The 23,655-nt window shown below is 39.8% G+C and overlaps 2 protein-coding genes across 5 annotated transcripts in view; both read left to right on the forward strand.

Annotated features, from left to right (window-relative positions):
- LOC106953490 (plasma membrane calcium-transporting ATPase 1-like) overlaps positions 1–11,612 on the forward strand; it is a 31,405-nt gene extending 19,793 nt beyond the window's left edge. For all 3 annotated transcript variants that reach the window (XM_015042299.1, XM_015042301.1, XM_015042300.1), the window contains exons 10-21: positions 358–600; positions 2,250–2,491; positions 2,569–2,806; positions 4,250–4,429; positions 4,565–4,652; positions 5,850–5,956; positions 6,070–6,261; positions 6,662–6,875; positions 7,638–7,849; positions 7,935–8,042; positions 9,504–9,692; positions 10,732–11,612. In XM_015042299.1, the coding sequence (XP_014897785.1) occupies positions 358–600; positions 2,250–2,491; positions 2,569–2,806; positions 4,250–4,429; positions 4,565–4,652; positions 5,850–5,956; positions 6,070–6,261; positions 6,662–6,875; positions 7,638–7,849; positions 7,935–8,042; positions 9,504–9,692; positions 10,732–11,127 (2,409 nt within the window). In that variant the 3' untranslated portion in view covers positions 11,128–11,612. The remainder of the gene's footprint in view (positions 1–357; positions 601–2,249; positions 2,492–2,568; positions 2,807–4,249; positions 4,430–4,564; positions 4,653–5,849; positions 5,957–6,069; positions 6,262–6,661; positions 6,876–7,637; positions 7,850–7,934; positions 8,043–9,503; positions 9,693–10,731) is intronic.
- Positions 11,613–14,121: 2,509 nt separating this feature from the next.
- gtse1 (G-2 and S-phase expressed 1) lies at positions 14,122–22,631 on the forward strand. 2 transcript variants are annotated; one of them, XM_015042302.1, is made up of 12 exons: positions 14,122–14,232; positions 14,532–14,587; positions 14,662–14,719; positions 15,805–16,435; positions 16,539–16,700; positions 17,882–18,020; positions 18,687–19,049; positions 19,206–19,257; positions 20,207–20,431; positions 20,524–20,743; positions 21,398–21,514; positions 22,333–22,631. In XM_015042302.1, the coding sequence occupies exons 2-12, from the start codon at positions 14,566–14,568 to the stop codon at positions 22,417–22,419; spliced, it is 2,076 nt and encodes a 691-aa protein (XP_014897788.1). In that variant the 5' UTR covers positions 14,122–14,232; positions 14,532–14,565; the 3' UTR covers positions 22,420–22,631. The 2 variants fall into 2 exon arrangements, with proteins under 2 accessions (XP_014897788.1, XP_014897789.1); XM_015042303.1 differs by having other exon boundaries at positions 16,539–16,619.
- Positions 22,632–23,655: the final 1,024 nt, after the last annotated feature.

Genomic DNA, 23,655 nt, shown 5'->3' on the forward strand with positions numbered 1-23,655 from the left:
ACCTTAATGCATTGCATTTTCATACGTTTTTAATCCTCAGGTGTCATTAGCTCCTCCAGGTCCAAGTCTTTGCAACCTCCCACCAACTGCTAATAAAAGCATGATGCTGCCACTGCCATGTTTTGCCATGAGGATGGTCAGCTTAGGGTGACAGACATTGTTACAAACCTACAATGTAGACCAAAAAGTGCAATTTTGCTTTTATCTGACCAGAACATGTTATAATACATTTTTGCTTCATACCTTATGCCTTATTCACACAGCAAGATTTTAAAATTATGACTGCTGGAGAGTGTGAAGTATGGATTTAGGAATCTGAATTCAGTAACGCTGCTCTCTGTATTATTTGTGTGTCAGAAAATGATGAAAGACAATAACTTGGTCCGCCACCTTGATGCCTGTGAGACGATGGGAAACGCCACAGCCATCTGCTCAGACAAGACGGGGACGCTGACCATGAACCGCATGACGGTGGTGCAGGCCTACATCGCAGGGAGACACTATAAAAAAGTCCCAGAGCCGGATCTCATCCCAACCAAGATACTGGACCTGCTCATCCTAGGCATCGGGGTCAACTGCGCCTACACCACCAAGATTATGGTAAGCTTTAAAAATAGCTGCTCATTCAGGAAGCTGTGGGATAAGTATTTAGCACACTGCCACAGGAAGCTCAGGACTCATCAGATCACAGTCTGACAGACCAGAGTACGAAGCAGAAAAGCAGGTTTGGTTGTAGCCAGGAGTTTAGGAAGCAATGACAAGTTTCTTTTCTGGTCAGCAGGTTTCTGCTTGGCTGCTACAGAATGTTGCTTTTCTTTTATTTTCTTCAGTTTCATCTGACATTTCTAGCTCAGCTTTAAAGTGCATTGATTTCACACCTTTTCTATACTACTTGGAATCTCTGATATGCCAATTTTTCTATTACCTTTTCACCCCACAGTCCTTGTGCAAACACACACAGAGTTTTACAGATCAGGACCTAAAACAAACAGGTTGTTGAGTAATTTAGATCTAAAGTTTTAAAAACAATCAACAAAATTTACATGACTGATTTTTATTTTAAAAAAAGATGAATGCAAGATGTAAATGCTGTGTATTAAAATCTTAGTATACCCCATAATTACCAGCTTATTGAATAACTTAAATAGTCATTTTCTGCATGTCTTTATCATGCCATCCTGTCATTATGGTGACATTTTCTGATACCATCATTAGGTTTGGAGACATCTCTCTTGTCACAGATCTCCTAAGATTGCCTTTCTAATCATTCTCTTATGGATTTGTTGTTTTGTTTAGGATCATTGGCTTGTTAATGACGTTGTATGGGCAAGCACCAGTTGTTGAACAAGTGTCCTCATATTTAGCTTTAGAATACTTTGGTATACAGAGAAGTTTATGTTGTCCAAGTCCAACAATTGTGCATTTTCTGGCCAAGCATCTAGGTTCCATTCTTGAGTTATGTCTATTTTGGTAAACCTAAGTCTTGCTATTAAATGGGTTGCTGATATGCTGATATGTCAGTTTTGCATCGCTGAATCCAGAAGTGACATCCATTTTTATCAATCAGGTTTTTATTCTAATTTGCTTTAGAGAAATCTGATCTTCTGACTAAACTGATGATATTTTTATGACATTATCAGTTCATTTCCGTTAATATTAATATTTCTTATCCAGAAAAGGTTTTAGGAGAAAACAATGTTTTTTCTAACAGAATGTATTAATTAGATGTCACAAACTTGGATTTGGGTAAATTGAATAATAAACACTACTAAGGGTAAGTAAGTACATGTGAATTGATCATCACGTCTTCATTGTGTAAAATTCTCCATCTCTTTTCTGTCCTGATGGAATCTCTCCTCATCACTCATTGATCATATTCTCAGGAAACCGATTCAGATGTGAGAACAAGTCAAGCATTTGATGCTCATGTTGCTCCATAGTTCAGAAAGTTGACCTGATTGAGCAAAATCAATGTGATTTGTTGGATTCAGCTCATCAACATGACCCTAAAACAGTTGAAAAACCACAGACAATTTTTTTTGCCTGTTGACCAGTGGAATTGCATGTTCTAAGTCCATGGTTATTTCACGGATAAGGATAAAATTCTCTACCAAAGATACTATCACTTCTTTATAGAGGCCAATGGAAAAAGAAAAATATAAAAGCTATTCAGCACTTTTTGAAGTTGTGCCACTTTAAGCTACTGTTAATCATGCGATGTACCTAAATTTTCTTCTTCCTTCCCACAGCCTCCGGAGAGAGAGGGTGGGCTGCCTCGCCAAGTAGGAAACAAGACCGAATGTGCCTTACTGGGACTCAGTCTAGACTTGAATCGAGACTACCAGAGCGTTCGAAATGAAATCCCAGAGGAGAAGCTGTTCAAGGTTTACACGTTCAACTCCGTGAGGAAATCCATGAGCACTGTGTTGAAGACCTTTGATGGCAGCTACCGAATGTTCAGTAAAGGAGCCGCTGAGATCTTGCTTAAGAAGTAGGTCCACTGCCTCTGCCTACACAGTTCTGCACTCGTAGTCATACTCTGACCATGTGTACTGCATATGGTTTCAGGTGCAGTAAAATCTTGACGGCCAGTGGAGAGGCCAAGATCTTCAAACCCAAGGATCGAGACCAACTAGTGAAAAATGTGATTGAGTCGATGGCATCAGAGGGGCTGCGGACAATCTGTCTTGCCTACAGAGACTTCTCCATCGCTGATGGAGAGCCTGATTGGGACAACGAGGCGGAGATCCTCACTAGACTGACATGCATCGCTGTGGTTGGCATTGAAGACCCTGTACGACCTGAGGTTTGTTATCTTCCTTGGTAAACGGCTACAACTTCCAAGAGCTTTCTAAGGGTACATTCACAAAGCGGGCAAACGTGACCCAAAGTAGCTTTTCATGCAAACTATATCCGACTTTTTCATGTCAGTTTGAATGGTCCATTTTGTACTATATATGGGAGAGGCTCAAAGCAAAAAAAAAATCTGCTTTGAGCCTCTCCCATGTATAGTATAAAATCTGATACATATCTGACTGTTTTCAAAGCGTTTGCAGTCAGAATGTTCATGTCGCATTTTATCCGACTTTTATGTCGCTGATGCCTTAAGCCAGACTTGGTACATCCAGATGTAAAAAATGGCTGAAAATTATGATTATGAACTTATGAAGGAAGTCTGTGTCAGTGAAGGACTTCACATCACTCTTCATTCTGATTGCACATCCAAACAGACCTCTCCACAGACACTGCATTGACTGCTCCACAAATTACCATCACTATTAGATGTCCTTTTATTTATTTTTTATTAACTTCCTCCGCTTTGCTATGATCTTGTGTTGATACTAACAGCTCCCTTTGATGAATAAACTCTAAAACTATCCATAAACGACTCCATCCATTAAGACTTCCGTAAACAAAGCACTGCTGTGTGACGACAACATTCTTCCTTTTGCGTATGTGAGTGGAATGGGGCCTGTAAATTGAGGTTGCATTTAATTAGGTGCAGAGCCCCCTAGGGGACCTGTTTTGCTTTTGCATTTTGCACATAGGTCTGTGATGGATTTCTATTTTCAAGAAAAAGATATAAAACTTCAGATATTTCACAAATGAGACATTAACATACAAGGAAAAACCTCATGAAAACTTTATGTTAAAGCAGAAAGTACGGTGGCAGCTGTAAGAAACATCTTCAGTATTAAATTATGCCTCATGAACTGATCAGTACATTATTGCGAGGGAACGCAAAAGAAACAATTTTCCCCATCTCCCCCTAAGAGGCTCTGTAATTACTAGTCTGAATGACTTAAAAAAAAAGATCTGATTTTAGCAAAAAATTGGAATTGAGCATCAAGACTTGTTCTGGGAAGTGGAGAATTTTTCAAGCAAAATTGTGCTTCCACATTTTGAACTAGTGCAAGGCAGTTAGAAGAAAACCGCAATAATCCAACTGGGAGGTTTTGAAAGCATTACTGATTGCACATCATGTCTAGAAAGGTGTTAATGTGATCTGTTGGGGACAACAGACTTTCACATGAGGGGTCAGAGTGGAGCATATCGGGGGAACTGGTAGAACATTTGAGACTGAATAAAATCACTTTGGTTGACATTGTTGTAATAAATGTTGAGGACGCAACTATGGAACTACTGTCATTTCACTGTGGAGCAGTTCAACAACTGGTGTCTGTCTGCATGGGGTGCACTCCCCTCCGGGTTGACCCTCTGTGTATCTGTTCTTCATTGTTCCCCTAAGGTACCAGAAGCTATCAGAAAGTGCCAGAGGGCTGGGATCACTGTCCGCATGGTGACCGGAGACAATATCAACACTGCTAGAGCCATCGCCACCAAATGTGGCATTTTGCAACCTGGAGACGACTTCCTGTGCATAGAGGGGAAAGAGTTCAACCAGCGGATCCGCAACGAGTCGGGCGAGGTCAGACAAATGACGGCAGAAAAGGCTTGAAGCAAAGAAGTGTGAAAATCTAATTCTGCCCCTGCCTGTGTGTCGTTTTCTGTGGTGACTGCTTGCAAATCAGATCAAAGATTTTTCTCTCCTTCGTCTCGTCAGATCGAGCAGGAGCGTATCGATAAGATTTGGCCCAAATTGAGAGTCCTTGCCCGGTCATCCCCAATGGACAAACACACTCTGGTTAAAGGTCAGTGAAGTATAAATCAATCCAGAAATAATGGGGTGGCAGGTTTACTCACTTAGACAGTGCTGTGAAAGGTATTCCAACACTCGGGTGGTTTCAACTGCTTTCAAGGGTTTACAGCAACTAGCAAGGAGGTTGTTCACATTCCTGTGGAGGAATTTTGACTGGCTCTCCAAAGCAACCTTGTTCTAATTCAGCCACATTGGAGAGTTCAGAGCATGGTCCGCCTGCCAGAGACACTAAATCAGATTTTAACCTTAATTTTGTACTTTTTCAGCCATTCAGAGTTGCATTCTGGTGCCCTGAGAGGTTTTGCACTGTAGTGATGGCCAGACATTCTCCTTCACAATTTTCTGGTAAAGAGCAGAATTTGTCTTTATCAGTTTCAGCAGGTTATTGATGGGACCTTCCAAAAACTTTTATTTTTCTTCTATCAGTATTACTTTTTCAGAATTTCTCAAGCTCTATCAAGATGTTACTTTAGTAAATGTGAGATGGGCCCTCAGTGAGGTTTTTTTTATTTCCTATTTTGGCCAGCAGTGGTCTTTGACTTTAGCCTACGTCATGTTCTCAGAAAGGTTTTCTTGAATCTTCAGGTCATACACACATCACGAAGAGGACAAGGAGTAGTTGGAGGATGATGTTGCAGCATTGCATGCGTGAAACAAACTTATTCATGTGTGATTTTAATTGCGTTTCTGATTTAGCGGAAACAAAGCACTTGTGAAATTGTGTATTTTTGACATTAGCGGAGCAAATTGTTTTACACACAGCTCCTCTTTTTCTCTCCAACTCAGACCACTAACTGTCACACCTCGTAAACAGCACCAGTGGGTTCATTTCAGAAAAACAACATACCAACAGTAAAACATGGTGGTGGAAGTGTAATGGTCTGGAGGTGTTAAATGGAACCATGAATTTTGCTGTCAACCAAAACTTCCTGAAGGAGAACGACTGGCCAACTGTTTGGGACCTTAAGCTGAAGTAAACTTGGGTTCTGCAGCAAGACAAAGACCTAAAACACAAGTCCTTCTGAAGAAAAACAAAAGGAAGGTGTAAAAAGGTGTAAAAACCCTGCAGTGTGGCTGGATTAGAACAGTTCTGTAAAGATAAGTGGGTAAAACTGACAAAAAGTGGGCTGGAAACAACTCAATACTGTCATTGTTCTTTCACCTGTGCGATCTCTTTTTTATTTTAAAGGTATCATTGACAGCACAGTGCTGGAGCAGAGGCAGGTTGTCGCAGTAACAGGAGATGGCACAAACGATGGCCCCGCTCTCAAGAAAGCAGATGTCGGCTTTGCTATGGTACAGCGTTTTACATTCCTGAACGATGTGCACTTGTTAGCATTTCCGGATGATTTATATTCACAAACATTTCAAACGCATCCTGGCCCTAACGCTCAGCTGCCGATCCACAGGGCATCGCAGGGACCGACGTAGCAAAGGAGGCGTCCGACATCATCCTGACAGACGACAACTTCTCCAGCATCGTCAAGGCCGTCATGTGGGGCCGAAACGTGTACGACAGCATTTCCAAGTTCCTGCAATTCCAACTCACGGTCAATGTGGTTGCTGTCACCGTGGCCATCACCGGAGCCTGCATTACCCAGGTCAGACATACACAATATAACAACACACTTTCAGAATATTGACATGTATTAACATAGCATAACATTTTCATTGGGGAACTTGTGGCAAAATCGATAGACATGTTTCACAGATGTTATATCTAGTACTTGCTATACTAGACATAGCTGTAAAAAATGTTACAAAATGTTCTTAAAATTATTACAAATACATAAACATTTCCATTTTTATGTTATCACAATGATGCATTTTAAAAATGGTTCAGTTTTCCCTTCGGTTACTTGAGGATTCTGTACAATAGGTCTAAGATGCAATGAAAATTACATTTCCTCACTTGATTTAACCCGGCCTCGTGTTGTCCTCTCAAAAAATATACACAGAATAATCAAGACCTAAGCAGTTCATCTCTGTGTCCATTTCCAGGATTCTCCTCTGAAAGCTGTGCAGATGTTATGGGTCAACCTCATCATGGACACCTTCGCCTCATTGGCCCTCGCCACGGAGCCGCCGACCGAGGCGCTGCTGCTCAGGAACCCGTACGGGCGCAACAAGCCGCTCATCTCGCGCACCATGATGAAGAACATCCTGGGCCACGCCGTCTACCAGCTGACATTGATCTTCACGCTGCTCTTTGTCGGTCAGTCAAAACACAGATCCTTGGTATGTTTGAGTGCAAAGTGATTTAAAGGATCAGTGTTATGTAAAATCAACTTGTTTGAGCTTTCCAACATGTTATAATGTCACTCCTTCATCAAAAACAGACCAGGAGTATTGCCTTGATTATTTCACGGTTGTTTGAGAGAACCTTTAATCTACAGTGGCAGCCATTTAGCTGTGCTAGACGCCTGGTTGGACCTCCTTGGAGAAGCTCTTCCCTCTCCATGATTCCCCCACTCAGCTCCTTCAGCCTAGCCAGCAGCAATTAGCAAACACCTGGTGGAACTGAGCATCAGCTGAGCTCATTATACGAGCTGCTTCTCAGTGAAACATTGTTAAAAAAAAAACTTATTAAAGAGTTAGTAGAGGAGCCATGTTGTGATGACTTCCTGAAGGCAGAGTTTCAGAACGAGCAGGAATTTTTAAAGTGACAGACGCCCAATTTCAAAGCGTTTGATTAGGAAGTGGAAAAATTTCTTTTAAATCATATTTTATAGAAATAGAATTTTTATGACAACTGAAAATAATGCAGTTACTTGATAGTGCTATTAAATACCACAGTGTTCTTAAAAATACATAGTAGTCCCCTTTAGCAATCTAGACATTATAGAGAATGTTAGATTTTTTTCCATTAAGAGACTGATCAGCAATTTGGTATGTTTTTTTTTTTTTTTTTTTTATTTTTTTTGGGGGATTTGCAAAATCCTCATAGGACACTGATCTTCATCCCGTTCTTCTGTAGGTGAGAAGATGTTCGACATCGACTCCGGGAGGAATGCCCCGCTTCACTCTCCGCCCTCTGAACACTACACCATTGTGTTCAACACGTTCGTCCTCATGCAGATCTTCAACGAGTTCAACGCTCGCAAGATCCATGGGGAGCGGAACGTCTTCGAGGGCGTTTTCAACAACCCCATCTTCTGCTCCATTATCCTGGGAACCCTTATTATACAGGTAACCCTTCACTGGCAAGGACTTTGTACCACTGGGTGAATCGACACTGTGAGGGCATCAAACCTTGTTTTTTGGTCTCCTCTAGGTGGTTATTGTGCACTTTGGTGGTAAAGCTTTCAGCTGTGTGCCTCTGACCATAGAACAGTGGCTCTGGTGCGTCTTCCTGGGCCTTGGTAGTCTCATTTGGGGGCAGGTAGGATAATCTTTTACTTGGCCAATGTTATTTGTCTTGTGAATATGAGACCGAAAACAGAACTCATGGCAATTACAGCGAGTGTGTCCATAGAATTACTTTTTCTTTCATACTTGGACGAGATTATGATGAGTTTAAAGCACATTTCTTTTCATTTGTTTTGTGCAAACGAGCAATATATTTGGTACTTTTTGTCCTAGAATGCAATTCTCACAACTCTTGAACTGTTAGTGCACAGCGTTGCTTTGTTTTTGATAGATAAAACTAATAAGAAGATTGTTGAACCTGAACCAATCCAAAGGTTCTCAAAGATTAGGTTTACAAGGCCTTAATGCTCACTTACAGCTTTTTTTTTTTTTAACTAAGTAGCAGCAAGCAACCCTTGGCTCAAAAGATCACAGATTCTCAAATGTGAATCAAAATTCTTTTTTTATTCTCACTAATGTTAAATCAGCTAAAACAAACTCAAAAGAAAAACTGGATACAAAGCATGGATTACACCATTAATCCACTTTTTAAAAATAAATTTTTAAAAGTAGATACAATCACTTTTAAAGTGGGAATAAGACGTTAAGAATGATCTGAAAAATGAGTTCAGATCAGCAAATTTAGAAGCAACAAAGTTTTTTTAAAAAGTGTCATTTTTACAGGGAAGCTGTGGCAGCTGTTCCAGTTTTCCTGTGAAAATTACAGATGCTGAGTAGATTAGTTTACAGTTAGTGAATTACATTAATTATCTGTTAAGTCTACAAAAAGAAAAGGTTAATTTTGCATAGCTGTGTTCTTTAGAAAAAGACCCTTTCTTGTATTATTTACCTCTAATAAATGCTTCTAGTGCATCAATAACTGGCAAAATTAACAGGGAAATATCAAAGAAAAAACAAAACAAATTTAAACTGGTAGAACCACAGAAAATTTTGCATTTGATATGTGCATTCTGTGCAGCATTTACTGCATTTTGAAAGTTAAACTCAACTGTTGGGGAAATGAAAAAAATGAAACATGATCTAGCTGTAGTTCTGCTCTAGTTCTTGAAACGTCTTGAAGTTCTCTTGTGTCAAAAACGACATTATGTCATAAATCGGGATTTTATTGATCTGAGGATTACAGAAGACAAATATGTACTTTTTGTCGTTTCTGGAGCCGATTGTATTATGACTGCATCTGCTGTGGTTGCCTGGTGTAACGTTGCTGTGTAGTTGTGACGTCACCATCCATATCCGGATGAAATAAACATCCGACTCACATGTGAACAAAAACATAACAGAATAATTAAGTATTTTCTGTGCTTACTTTAAATTTAAGCGTTTGTCTTGTAGAATTTTGGCCATCAACTAGAATGCAGGAAATCATCTTAGCTTGTTGGATAAATCATCTTAGTCATCTGGTCACCCCAGCTGACCTCAGAGTGGTGTTTGTTTTTGTGTCTCTGACTGGTTTGTAATCTTGTTCCTCTCCCAGCTGGTGTCCAGCGTCCCAACCAGCTGGCTGCGGTTCCTGAAAACAGCCGGTCATGGCACCCAGCAGGAGGAGATCCCTGAGGAAGAGCTGGAGGAGCTGCAAGACAAAGACGAGATTGACCATGCTGAGATGGAGCTGAGGAGGGGTCAGGCGCTGTGGTGCCGCAGCCTCAACCGGATCCAGACGCAGGTACAGCGCTGCAGCTCGAGAAAACTTCTGCTGTTGTTGTTGCTGTGTTGTGGATATGCAGGAAAAGATTTTTCAAAATGTGGCTTTATTGCCATCACACATTTCAGATGTATAACAATGGCAAAAAGTTTCAACAGGTCCACGGATTCATTTAGAATACTCTGATCAAGAATTCTGTGTTGATAAACTCTACAGATTTAGCAAGATTTGAGTTCTAAGAGTATAATTACTAAAGAAGAAACAGAGGTGGGATAAGTACCCAAAAATTGTACTCAAGTAACAGTAGCATTACTTCAACATATTTTTACTCAAGTAGAAGTAAAAATTGAAAATTTAAATTACTCAAGTAAAAATAAAAAAGTATTTGGTAAAACATCTACTCAAGTACTGAGTAACTGATCAAATTATCAATCATTTAATATTTAAAAATGATATAAGACCTAAATTTAAAATTAAGTGTACATTTTGGTATTTTAAGGAGCAAAATAACAATAATTCATAAAAGTAACAAAAAATAAAATCAGACAAAATATTTTTCAAATCAGTTTCTGTAACAAAAATTGCAGGTGTGTGTCTGGTGAATTTTTGGTTCTAACATATTTGTTCTTCATTCACTGAAGTTACTCACACTGGGTTGAGAATACAGAAGTTTTACTCAAGAGTAGAGAATTGCTCAAGTAAAAGTAAAAAGTACATTGTAGTAAAAATAGGCCTAAAAGTATTTTTTTAACATAAGTCACTCAAGTAAATATAATTGAGTAAATGTAACTAGTTACTACCCAACTTTGAGAATAATTATACTGTAAATAAACTGTATATGACACAAACAGCTGCTAGACGTAATAATATTAATTATTTAAAAACTATCTAGTAGCGCTTTTTTAGTTTGACAGGACATGATGATAATTTTAACAAAAATGTAAAACACACACACACACACTTTTTTTAATAAAAGTTACATACAGCAACTTTAATAGAAGAATGATTTCAGTTTCTGAAATGCTCTTTTAATCACCTTCCACTCCTCCTTGTCTGGTAGATTCGTGTTGTGAACGCCTTCAGAGACAGCGTCTCTCCTTACGAGGGCTTGGAGACGCCGGAGTCACGCAGCTCCATCCACAACTTCATGAGTCACCCCGAGTTCCGCATCGAGGACTTAGAAACCCAGATCCCGCTGATTGACGAGAACGAGGACGAGGACGACCCGCCCACCAAGCGGAACTCCGTCATTCCGCCTCCGCTGACACTGACGGGACTGTCCAACCTGTCCAACCTGCAGCCTCCGCCATCCTCGCCCAACCAGAACAATAACGCGTTGGAGCACATCATCCCGCTGCATAGAGACGGCTCCCGGTCCGGCCTAATCCCACCTAACTCAGCAGGACTGCCACCCTGTCCAGGAAGCCCCCTGCACAGTCTGGAGACCTCCCTCTGAAGCAGCCGCTTCCGGTTGTTTGTCATTTTGAACATTTTCAAAACAGACTCCTCTGATTGATTCAGGATTTCCAAGGGACAGTAATGTCTCCACAAGTGTTTGTGGTTCTGTTCAGACTGAACCCTTGTTCACACAGACTCCATTTTTTTTATTAATAGATATGAACTCTGCATATGTAATTTAGAAGAGTGTTTGTGAGGTGATTCATGTAAATTCAAATTCAGTTTTATATGTAAATATTGTCAATGTAGCCAGAGTTTATTTAAAAAAGATTGTTTCTGATAAGCTAAGTTATCTGTTAGGAACACGTTCAGATTGTTTCTGTGTTAACTTGTAACCGCAAGAGTAAGTGACTAAAAATCTGTTGTATTTTATTTGTTTCATCCAGTAGTTAAACAGGTTTGGAGTAAATGTCTTTCTTTTTAACGTTGTGTTTTTTATGTCTTAGGTTGGAAGAACATTGTCATTAAAAGATCAAAAACTGACTGCTGGATGAGAGGGTTTTTGAAAAATGTCTGGACTTCCTAGCTTTTTTTTTTAAGATGTTTATGTTTGAGTTACTTTACTAAACAAGTCATGGGTCAAAAAATGGAACGATCAATTTCTGGGATGTTTTAGAAACACAGGGTTTTCAAGCCAACGAGAAGAACTAAGTCCTCAGCCACTCTGCTCACCTCTGAGAATCAGCCAGAGGAAATGTCTTTATTTTGACGGACACTAACAAAGAGAGACCAGGGTCACATAATCATATGTAAAATTAAGCAGACACTCAGACAGTGGTATCAGTGGTATGAGCCAGACCAAAAAAAGTTTTGTTTTTTTTAAACTTAAAAAAAAAATTAGCTAAACCCGGTTAGCCAATTTGAGCCACCTTTCTGAATGGTTTAATCCACATGTTCCAGTCACGTGTATAAAATCAAGCATCTCAGGCATTCAGATTGTTTCTATTTGTGAAAGACATGCTCCCTTTTTTGAGCTCAATGAATTCCAGCATGACACTGTGACAGGATGTCACCTGTTCATTAAGTCCTGTCACGTCACTTACAGCCAGCTAAATGTTGCACAGTCACCTGAACAGTGAGTGGCGTAATAACAAGCTGAAGACATGGAGAACAACAGCAACTCATCCATGAAAACTAATGGCACGAAAAATCCCAGCACTGGTTCAATAGATGCCCAGTCACATGGTCTGAAGAGACTCTGCAGAGTCAGTTGCTACAAACCAACTTCAGATCAGTTCAAAATTAGCTAATAGAGAGCTCTATGGAAGAAATTCCCACTGTCAGGACGAGCAGGCAGCTGCATCCAAGCGTTACATCACCAAAAGCAAAGCAGTGATGTCTTTACATCACTGCTTTGCTTTTGTAACGCTTGGATGCAATGCAAGCATTGGATGTGCATGTGCAAATCAAAATACAATACAATACTTTGATTTGCTAATTACTTCCTTCAGAATATTGAAATAGAGGCAGGAGATAAGGTTGGCTATTTCATTCAAATGTCAGTTAGTAAATACTAAGAAAGTAATAAACAATGTTTTTTATAATTCAGGTAGTAGGTAAAAAGGAAGGTAAAAAGCTTTATTTTGATCAGTTATAATCCCATTGTCTCCAGTTAGTCTTTATAATAAAATATTGCTAGTAGTATAACAATAACCTATTCATCACTGAACTCTAAAATATTTTTAATAACATGCCAAGACATTTATTTTTATTTAAAAGCAAAAGAAATAAACGTTTACTTAGACGGTGTTGAAGAAGATTTTAAGTTATAATATTTCTTAAGAAAACTTTCTGGCTCAATCTTCTTCGATCCCGGGTTCTCCCGGCAGACCGCATGTAGCCACACAGAAAACAACAATGAGTGCAGATGTCACAGAATTACAGAGATTAATCCAATAGAAGACAACGCATAAAATTACAACAGAAACTGCAGAACAACAGAGACATACATTCATTTACCTGAGACAAATGGAAAGAAAGAAAGAAAGAAAGAAAGAAAGAAAGAAAGAAAGAAAGAAAGAAAGAAAGGAAGAAAGAAAGGAAAGCAAAGACGTGCAAAGACGTCTTTGGAGAATTGCAAGAGCAAATCTGATTTGTTACTCCTGTGTAGAAAGTTTTATAGTAAAGGCGTATTCTTGTCTTTAATTTATTCAAATAAGGCGTACCTTTGCTCATCCAACCAGAAGCTGTCTCTGACCCTTTTTAAAACTTCCTGCAAGTCACGATCTAAGGCCATCTGTCCCCTTTTGTTTAAACGAAGTGAGAGCAGAGACTCTCCTGAACTCCTGCTGTTTTATGGCTTTTCACAAATGAGTGTGAAAAGCTGGAACTTCTCCTGATTGTTTCCCACACAGACAAATGGCAATTCAAAAGATCTAGCAAACCATCTGCTTTAACTACAGATAACATAAAGGCCAATAGGCCAGAATAAGTTGCTAATTTCAAAACTATAATTAGGCTATTTAAATCAAGACATGTTAAGCTTTAAAACTAGCATACTTTAAATTTGTGTTCTTAACAACAGAAAAGCTGAAAACATTAGTAATACTTCTTGAAGGTTTAAATATTTTTTACTATGAATGGTTTAACATGACAGCTGGCTACTGGTACTGTATATATCGACGTCCTGGAAGCTAAGACATGATCTTATGTACATAAATATTGCCTGTTTCTGTGATTCTCAGTAGTTTGACCTCTAAGGTTCCCTTATCTGAGAAGAATTTAGCTACATTGTAAACTGTGCTGCCATCTGGTGGCGTCTGTGAAGCGTTTTTATTAACCCTACAATACATCCAACAGAGGGAAAATTAAGAATTAATTCACGGCGTCAAGTTGTGTTAATATACTTAATACAGTCTAAACAGAAGGGAGACAAATCTATTCTGTTTCGAACCCAGTTATATAATTGGGCTGGTAGTCCAGTTATTGGACTACACAGGACTACAAACCCACAATTCCTCTCAGTTCTTCGTCACACAACTTTTCAGCCAATAGCAGACGCGTTCTTTGTCACATTGACAGAGCGAAGGAGATTTGAATTATTTGTTCGGTGTGTTGAGTGGAAGTTTAAATCAGGACAGAAATAATTTAAGAGGAGTTTACGGTTTGTATGATTTACGTTGTTAACAAACGGGTGGTGTGTCATTTCCATGGGGTGTTGCGGTCGATTAAATTGATGCGAAAAACTCCGTGTTACTGTTTATATCGGTTACTGCTTGATAATGTCTGAAAACGAGCTAGCACGCTAACGTATAATTAGCTTAGAGGTAAAAAAAAACAAAAAAACATTTGGTGTCAGTAATGTAATAACTGGGTTTAGCAGTCGTGTTTAAACTACCCGTTAGTGTTCTTTTAAAGTTTTGTCATGTCAGTCTAATGTCAGAGTTCCGTGTAACACTGCAGATCTGAACTGGGTCAATCCGCAGCACATAGAGAGATGGACCGTGGAGCTAACAGCGGTAAGTCAGCTGCTGCCTTTTGCTCTTGATGCGTTTTCTTTCGCTGTTTTCACCATGCTGTCCCTTCTGAACAGATCTGTGCTTTTTGCAAGATGAAAAGTTTGACTTCGACGTGTCCCTGTCGCCTGTCAGGTGAGAGTTTTTATTTCTAAACCCTCAAATCTTTCATTAGCAGAAGTTGCACTTCTCAGGTTGAATTTGACTTTGTAACAAATCAGTTCCCAGCAGTTCTCAACAGCTTCTCAGTATAAAGTCTATTTATTTATTTATTTGATAATAATAAATTATCTCATTCACTTTCTTGGTTATAGATTTTAGTAATCTGTATCTTCTATGACAGCTCTGTTCTTTAGTTAAGGAAGCAGTTTCGGTTTGTTTGATAAATTGGATAATCATTTTTGCAGAAATTGTCATTTGATAAATATTCTTAGTATTCATAATTTCATTTGAAATGCTGTGCATAGCTAAATGGATGTGGACTAATAATCTGAAGTTCCAGTTAGAAATTGTTATGCACTCAACATAGGCATGACTATCATAATTATGGGCTTAGGATATCTCTTGTTAGTTGTTCTTTTTCATAGTAGAGTTATTATACAGTAATACTTTCACCTCGGTTAAAAACAAAAGCTCTCATTAGTCAATTGCATTTACACCAAGCAAATTTTAGCTTATATAAGGAGCTTTAATCTGGTTTCTGCCTCCATCACAACACCAAAACTGCTCTGATAAAAATTACAACTGGTACTCCTTTAAACTGGTTCAGATCTTATGTTTCTGGCTGCACTCAGTTTATTCATTTTCAGTTTTTTCACTCCCAGCCATCCACTGAGCCTTGGTGTTCCCTAAGGCTAAATCCTTGACTCCCTACTTTTTATTTTCTTGGCTCTGATTGGTTGTTTTTGGTCAAGAGTGGGGCATTTCTTCAGACGACAATAGCAGCTCAGGGAGGAGGTGCAGGAGATCGATCTTTTTACAGATTGTCTGTCTCACATGCTGTCACAACATGGTGACAGTTTTAGCAAATATGTAAGAAACATATTTTGTATAAGTTTATGCTGCAACTTTAAACCCCCTTCAGGTTATACTATTGATCCCTTGTAAAGAACACATTTGTAAAAGAAAACATTCATGTGTAATTTTGTCATCATGACTCTTTTGAGCTGCTTCACTTCATCACAGCTGTATTTGTGTTTGTGAAATATTTGTGTCCGCAGCGCCAAAGGAGAAGAAGAAGAAGATGATGAGGTGTTTGTGGACCACACAGAGCAGTGTCTTTCCACTGACCTATCCTCCCAGCCTGAGGAAGGTGGCGGAGGCGTGCAGGCGGTCTGGACCCCACTGACTGCTGATCAGCTGGAAGCTGTGTGTAAGGAAGCCCACAAACTTGCCAGCCAGCTGCAGTGCGGAGAACCACACGTCCAGAACACCAACACAACCCACACAGCCTCTGATGCTGACACGAACAGTGTGGCGGCGACGGAGGAATTCATCCAGGACACTGAAGTGAAACTAGGACTGCTGGGGCACACTGCCAGCAGCCTCAACCCCATCAAACGTCAGACGTTCTGCGTACAGGACAGTCCTCTGCGGCAGCTGCCACCGGCCGTCCAGCACCAGCTGCTGAGAGGCAGCAGCTCCAGCAGAGCTTCGTCCAGCCGCCCTGCCGCCAGACTCGTCACTTCCAGCCCTATGGTCGGAGCCAGACCTCAAGCGAGACCAGCGCTGCGAGGGAAGGCGGCGCTGGGGGCCGCCACAGCGCTGCCGAGTAAACCAGTGGCCCCGGCAGGTTCCCGTTCAGCCAGCAGCAGCGGAGCGGAGAAAACCAGACTCCAACCACCCAGCAGAGTGAGTGGCTTTTCTATTAGTCTTGCAGCAGTTCAAGAGGGACAAAAAAAAAGAACGATGTTGACATCTGAGAATTTTATTTTTTATTGATTTTTTTTTTTAGACTGCAGGAGTTTTGAAGTGGAGCCCATCCTGTCGTCTCAGAAACAAGACAGAGTCACCAGAAGATCTGCTGTCTGACTCGGTGAGCGTGGCGTCTGATACCAGCGACTGCTCCTTCAACTCCAGTCTGCTAGGGAAACGCTCACTGGCCCCACCCTCTAAGGTAAAACATGACTCAGCACTCCTGCTGTCTTTGGATCTCACAAGTTTTTTACTCTGCGCGATCCGGCGGAGTCGCACTGTGACCTTATGTGTGTGGTTTTTGAAACAGTATGACATGAAAACTTTCTCACTGTTCCACTGTGACATTTCCTGAGTGTGGTGCTAAGACTAAGGAAGCTTAAAGGAGCTGCCTATTCAAATTCAGAAATACTTTATTGAACCCAACGGAATATTAAATGTTGTTGGAACTCATTTAATTAAAGACTTATTGCAGACGGTGATGGCAGTGGGCAGGAAGGATCTCCTGTTACAGTCTGTATTACAACACATTGAAGAAGCCTCCAGTTTCTTGTCATATAAGTGTTTTATGGATTTTTTTAAATCTCAAACAGTAAAAAGTGCTGCAGCTTGATAAGATGTAGTTGTAATTCCAACATAACACTGTTCCCATTGTTGTTTCTGTTAGTCAGACAAACTGTATCAATGCACATGCTGATATGAAATGGTAACACTTTATTTGAAGGGGTGTGCATAAGACTGACATGACACTGTCCTAAACATGACATAACACCTGTCATAAACATAAAGAAGTCTTTATGAATGTTTATGACAGTGTCATGAAGTGTCATTCGGTAATTAATGACACTTTTAATGCAAAGTTGCTCTAAAAGTTGCATTAAAACTCCATTAAAAGTGCCAACTTTGCATGATTTTGTAAATTATGATAATTTAATGCAAAGTTGGCACTTTTAATGGACTTTTAATGCAACTTTTAGAGCAACTTTGCATTAAAAGTGTCATTATTTACCGAATGACACTTCATGACACTGTCATAAACATTCATAAAGACTTCTTTATGTTCATGACAGTGTCATGTCAGTCTTATGCACACCCCTTCAAATAAAGTGTTACCTATGAAATTAAGGCTCAAGCAATTAATTGTGAAGAATTTTTTTTATTGAAATAATTGTCAACTAATTCAGTAATTGATTAATCGTTAACTTTAGTGTATAGACTCAAAAAAAGGCCATACGTTGAAAAAGAGTCAGAGCAGCCAAAACTAAAACCTTTCATAAATATGTACACTTTGCATTTAAGATTAAAATGCCTGTTTGTTTGTTTTTCATCTTAGCCACATTAACCCTTTGTGTAAATACCTTTTTTTTGTTTCTCTTCTGACAGAATGCTGGACTGAGAAAGCTGTCAGTCATTAAAGCTCCACCTGTTCAGGGCTGGAAGGTCACAGACAGGAGGAAAACCTCTTCATCCTCATCCTCGCTGTCCAGCTTTAACTCTAGCATGTCTCAGTCCCCGGCTACAGGTACGCTAAACGCTAAGCTCTCACTGGATGTCTGAAGAACTATATATCTTGAAATACAGTGAACTTCTACTTTTTGAGTTCTACATAGAAAGAATAAAAGCAATTTCTTTGGATGAAGTTTATGTAAATTCTTTTTGAACTTCTGTTTTTAGAACTCTTCTAGACCTATTTTTATTTTAATTTTATTTCTATTTTATTTTACAGTAAACTTATTTTAAGAAGGGTAAAATTTAAATTTCTTCTGAAAGTAGAAGGAAAAATAGAATATTTTTATTCTAGTTCTGGGAGATAAATTGGATTTGGTAGGTTAAAGCTTTACAGAAGCTTTAATCTCAGAATCTTGAGGCTGATTCTGTTTTTGTGTGTGTGTGTATATATATATATATATATATATATATATATATATATATATATATGTATATATGTGTATATATAGATTTAGCTTACATTCACATTTTAACTGTATTTTTTGGTGAGTGTTTTTGTTTCCACCTCTTGGCCAGAGCTCCATTTGAAAAATAAGTTTTTCACCTCAATGGGTTTTATTAGGTTAAAGAGGAAAAAAAAGCCTAATTTCTCCCATCAGCAGCAATAAAATCTGTTTGTTTAATCAAAACTTTTGATTGAAAGCTGAATTTGCTGTGGATCTGTTCTGTGTCCACCCAGGCAAACTGAACTCTTCCTTAAACCGAAGTGTGAGCAACTCCAATGGTCCCGCGGAGACTTCGAGCAGACTTCGCCGGTCCACTCTCTCGGCCTCGGCAGAGCTGCTTTCTTCCAGAGCCGGCTCTCGCTCCCAGCCCACTCAGGCCAAAAAGCCTCCTGACGTGGAGCGAGCTAAAGCTGCCAGGTCCACACCGTTAAAGAGAGCCGAGTCCACACCAGTCCAACCAACCCCCCCGAAGAGAAACGGGTCTGTTGGTGCCACTGGCTCAGTCCGGCTGCAGAGCGGAATGAAGACCAGATCTAAACCTGGAGGACTGGTTCATCCGACCCCCAACATGGCCGACAAAGGAGTCCATGCGGAAGGTGAGAACACACGCTGCGCTTTCAGACTGATGTTTTATCAGTTATGAAATCTGATTTTATATCTTTTGCTAAAATATTCTGTTCATATACAAATATAACAAATTATGAAAATGGTTAGGTAATTATTAATTTATTAATCCGGAATTTCCTCCTCAGGTGTATCCAAGGTGATGAAGCCAAAAAGGCTGTCAACCAGCAGCACAGTCAGGTACACCACATCCATGACTTAAATCACCATTATGACTCTTGGGAGCTCTGATATTTTAATGCCTGGCTTGTAAGAGAAAATCAATCTGACATCATCCATTAATGTGTGCTGCTTTAGTTTTTGGGAGCCTGATTGTTATGAAATAAGTGAGCAAATTTGAAAAAATGTTAAACTTCTAACCCAATCACAAGCCTGAAAACACTGGAAATTATTCTACATATTTATTAATGATTGTAGGCTAAAATGGGCAGTATTGTGTATTTTCTGAGAATATAATATCAATCATGTAACTATGTTACCTCCTGTTATAAAAATGCTGTATATAACTCAGCTGCATACAAAACTACTTAAAATAAGCAATATGTATGTATGTATGATTTCTGCTGATATTGTATTAGGTAAATGCGGAAGCTACAATATCTGTCATAGTGGAAATGAAAAATCCACATGATGAGTGCAGCAGGCTCACAGTTCCACCAGGTGTTTGCTAATTACTGCTGCTAGTCTGAGGGGCGGGACTCTGTCAGGCGGGAGGCGGAGCTTTGTGAGACCATGTGTTAAGCCACCCAGAGTGGTTGCCATGGAGACTAAAGGATTTCTCCACATGCATGAAAGAATCAAGGCAATGCTCCAGATATGGTTTTGATGAGGAAATAACATTATAACATGACGTAAAGCTCACAAATGTTTATTTTATAGACCATCCGTCCTTTAAAAGTTATTGATTGTAATTCTTTTTGCTTTTCTTGGTTAAGAACGTAAGTTTCAGAAAAGACCGACGCTTTATAAATTGCCCTGCTTGCTTGGAGTGATCAGATTTTCTGAATGAAAAATAGGAGAGTTGCCACCAGCTGCAGTTTTTCCATCAGCCCCGACTGTTATGTACATATGACTCCAGGTTTTGGTCTGGTCATTATTCATTTAATATTTAATCATTTTTCTCTCAAAGTCTTCCTCAGAAGCTGTCAGCTGGCTCTCTGACGCCCTCTGTTGGCAGCAGTAAGCCCCAGCAGGTGGCTGCACGGCGCCCTTCCGCACTACCCACCCCGGTTAAGCGCAGGACCTCCACCTTCCAGCCCCGCTCCGATCAGAACAGGACTCTCAGGCCGCCATTTAGGCCAGACTCCAGTATCCCTTGCACTCCGAGTTCAGCGGAGAAACGACAGAGGTGTAGGTGAGATGCTGGAAATATGTGAGAAGGGAGACGGCTACATCATTCTCCAAAAAAAACCTTCACTGTACTGTATGTGTGGTATTATTCTGTAGCCCGGTTCCAAAAGGCAAACAGGAGGAAGAGCCTGTTCATTGCCCTGACATCCAGGTCTTCTATTTGGAAGAGGAGGAGCCTCCCTTCATCCTGCCTTCCATCAGTCCAGAGACCAAACAAACACAAAACATGGATCTTGGAGCATCAACGGTGAGCGAGACGGTTCCCAATACGGTGGAACTGGAGGAGACGGAGGAGAGCACAACCACGACCCAAGAGGTCAGTTTATAACCCGGATTTGCAAAACATTTGCAAAACAGAACTGATGAGCTGTTTAGCAGAATCAAACACACTGTTCAGATACAGTTCAATATTTCAGAGGGAAGCAGAGGCCCTCTACCTTTAGACTTCAGGACTGTCATGATGGTGTCGACGAGTTTAGCTCCAGAAATTACAAGAACTGTAAAAAGTGTTAAAATGTGATCTCTTGAAGACTTTCCTTAAGCCCATGATGGCGTCTGCTGTAAAAATGAGAATAGTTACCCAGTTATTTTCACTTATTTTTAATAAATGAGTTTTAAAAGAACATACAGTCAAAGAAGAAAGGTAAAAATCCACACCTTAGTGAAGTTGTGCCCCGCTCTGCTCCACCTTCTTCAAATCAAATGAAATTGGTGTCAAACATTTGTGCCACGTTTACTCCAGCCACCCTGAATGTAAGTATAGGAAAACAAAGAAAAAAATGACAGAAAACAGAATGCTCCACACACTTGCAGATGGATTGTTGCATAAAGAAAGGACAAGTAAAGTTGCCAAAAATTGGAAATCCTTTCAAAGAATCTAAGATTGAATATCCTCCAATATGGCTGGATGGTGCTCCAGTCCTCCAGCTACTCCTTGTAAATAAACCTCATCAGAGTTTTAACACCTCAGGTTCTCCTGCTGGATCTGCCTCCTCCGAGCCTTCAGCCCCAGGAGAAGCTCCTCATCGATCTGGCCAACACCCCCGACCTGATTCGCACCAGCAGCAACAGCTGCACCACTACCCAGGTAACCCAGCTCAGTCTGACCGTTTGGTTCACTGAGCTTCAGTGATTCTGATTGTCCACCTTGAGGTCAACTAGGTTTGTACAGCACCAGTCATGCATGAGTTAATTCAATATGCATCAACTGAATCCTTCAAGAAATTTGGAATTGGAAGAAGCTAACATCAAATAGCTGTGCTTCAGTTGGTTAATATAATGAACTGAAACAGTAATGATGAAAATGTGCAGGGTATTTTCTTTAATTTTTCTATATTAATTTTTACTTCAACAATAATTATCTCAACAACACTGGGTTACAAAAAATATTTTTTGGAAGTTGTCCAAGTTGGGGTCATAAACATTCACACAGAAGTCTGATTGAGGGTAATTTGCAGCATGATGGACCATGCAAAAAAAATTAGAATTGAACATCAAGACCTGCTGTATGAACGCAGCCTTAGTACTTCATTATATATAACCTGTACTTCTTTGGAGTGGTTCTGGTTTCAAGTATCAGGTATGCTCTGAACATTCTGTGTATTGGGTTCACCTAGTTACAGAGCCCTGCTTAGTGTGTAACTAATACAACATGCTTGGCATGAAAACATTCATAAGTTTCCTCCAAGGCATAAGGCTCTGTGCCTAATGCTGTTTTTAGTTTTGAAAGGTAGAAAATCGCATCAAGTAACTTACCCATCAACCTGGCTTTGAAAGAAAGTTGGTCTAAATAAGCTCTCTTATTTGTACTTGCAAATTCAGCTGACTCACTGTTTAATTAGAGGCCTTTTCTGTGTTGAATAAATGTCAATGTGTAAACAATATTTGAATATTTTGTTTTTCCAGCTAATTGACCTGAGCTCTCCTCTTATTAAGTGGAGTCCAGAGGATAAAAAAGAGAACAGTGCTCCACTCATCAACCTGTCCTTCTGATCCTCCAAACATCTCTGGTCAATAACTTGAATCAACTGAGGGCCAGGGCTCAGTCAAATCAATGTCAGTGATGTCTTCAGTAAGTCACAGGATTATGTTTGAAATGATAAAAATATCTGTGAAAATGCTATTATTAATTTCAACTGATTGTACTTTAATGTTTCCTCCTTGCTGCTTTTATTTTCTGAATAAATGTTGGTCAATACTGTCGATATGTTTCTGCTCGTGTGCTGCTGAGTCTGTTTTTTAACTTTTCCCTTTATTTTTATCAAAATCCTCAGTATAACGGTACAGTCAACTGTATCACTAAACACACGAGCTGGAGAAGTACTGGACTTTGTGTTCAATCTGGACTGTTGAAGAAACAGTGTTGGTACTCTTGGACTGGACACGGCTGACATAAACACATTATTGAAGACAATAATACACCAGTACAGGACTTGACTGATTTGAGTCTTAACGAACTTTTCATTGGAAAGGATAAAAATCATTTGAAGGTTTCTATCTTGGGGCAGCTCTTATTTAATATCTACATCCTCCCACCAGCTTGGATTATAAGGAGTAGTAAGATTAGTCACCATAGCTATGCAGATACTACACAGATCTACATTACAATGTCACAAGCTGACTATGAACCCAATCAACCACTGAACAGATGCCTGGAACAAATCAAAACTTGGATGTGCCATAATTTTCTTCAGCTGAACAGAAATTAAACTTCAGTAAGAGTATTTAGAGAGAAACAAGGGTCAACACAAAGGTTTAGTTCAGGTCGGTCCTCAAAGGCATCCTGCATGTTTTAGTTCTCTTCCTGGTTCAACACACCTGGATCGAATGGCTTGTTTAGCAGAACTAAAACATGCAGGTTATCATATCGGCCCTTGAGGAATGACTTTTTGGACACCACAGGTTCTTTATAACTAGAAAATAACTATAACGAAACTATAAGGCAGAGGGAAAATGCACAACCCACAGGTTAGAGTCCTGGTCTGATGTCTTTTGCCGCATGTCTTCCCTCTCTTTCACAACCCGCTTTCCTGTTTGAACATTCAAATAAATGTTTTAGAGCTGGGAAAAAACCTTAAAAACTAGTCATAGCAATAAACTAGTGATCAAATCTGGGTGACATGTTGAACAGAATTTCTAGATGTAGCCAAGATGTTGAGGGGATCCAGTTTGGTAGCCTCTAATCAAACTGGATCGTGTCTCATCCAGTGATGATCTACAGTTTTTGCT

Source organism: Poecilia latipinna, unplaced genomic scaffold, assembly GCF_001443285.1.
Source record: "Poecilia latipinna isolate Pla-1442-1.1 unplaced genomic scaffold, P_latipinna-1.0 Scaffold585, whole genome shotgun sequence".
Classification (NCBI taxonomy): domain Eukaryota; kingdom Metazoa; phylum Chordata; class Actinopteri; order Cyprinodontiformes; family Poeciliidae; genus Poecilia; species Poecilia latipinna.

Bases quoted from the DNA above. Each gene is read 5' to 3' on its own strand.
- gtse1 (XM_015042302.1), top strand. From the start codon at position 14,566: ATGGACCGTGGAGCTAACAGCG. The intron at 20,744-21,397 runs GTCAGTTTATAA...TTAACACCTCAG, and splicing joins GCACAACCACGACCCAAGAG to GTTCTCCTGCTGGATCTGCC. The intron at 21,515-22,332 runs GTAACCCAGCTC...TTGTTTTTCCAG, and splicing joins ACAGCTGCACCACTACCCAG to CTAATTGACCTGAGCTCTCC.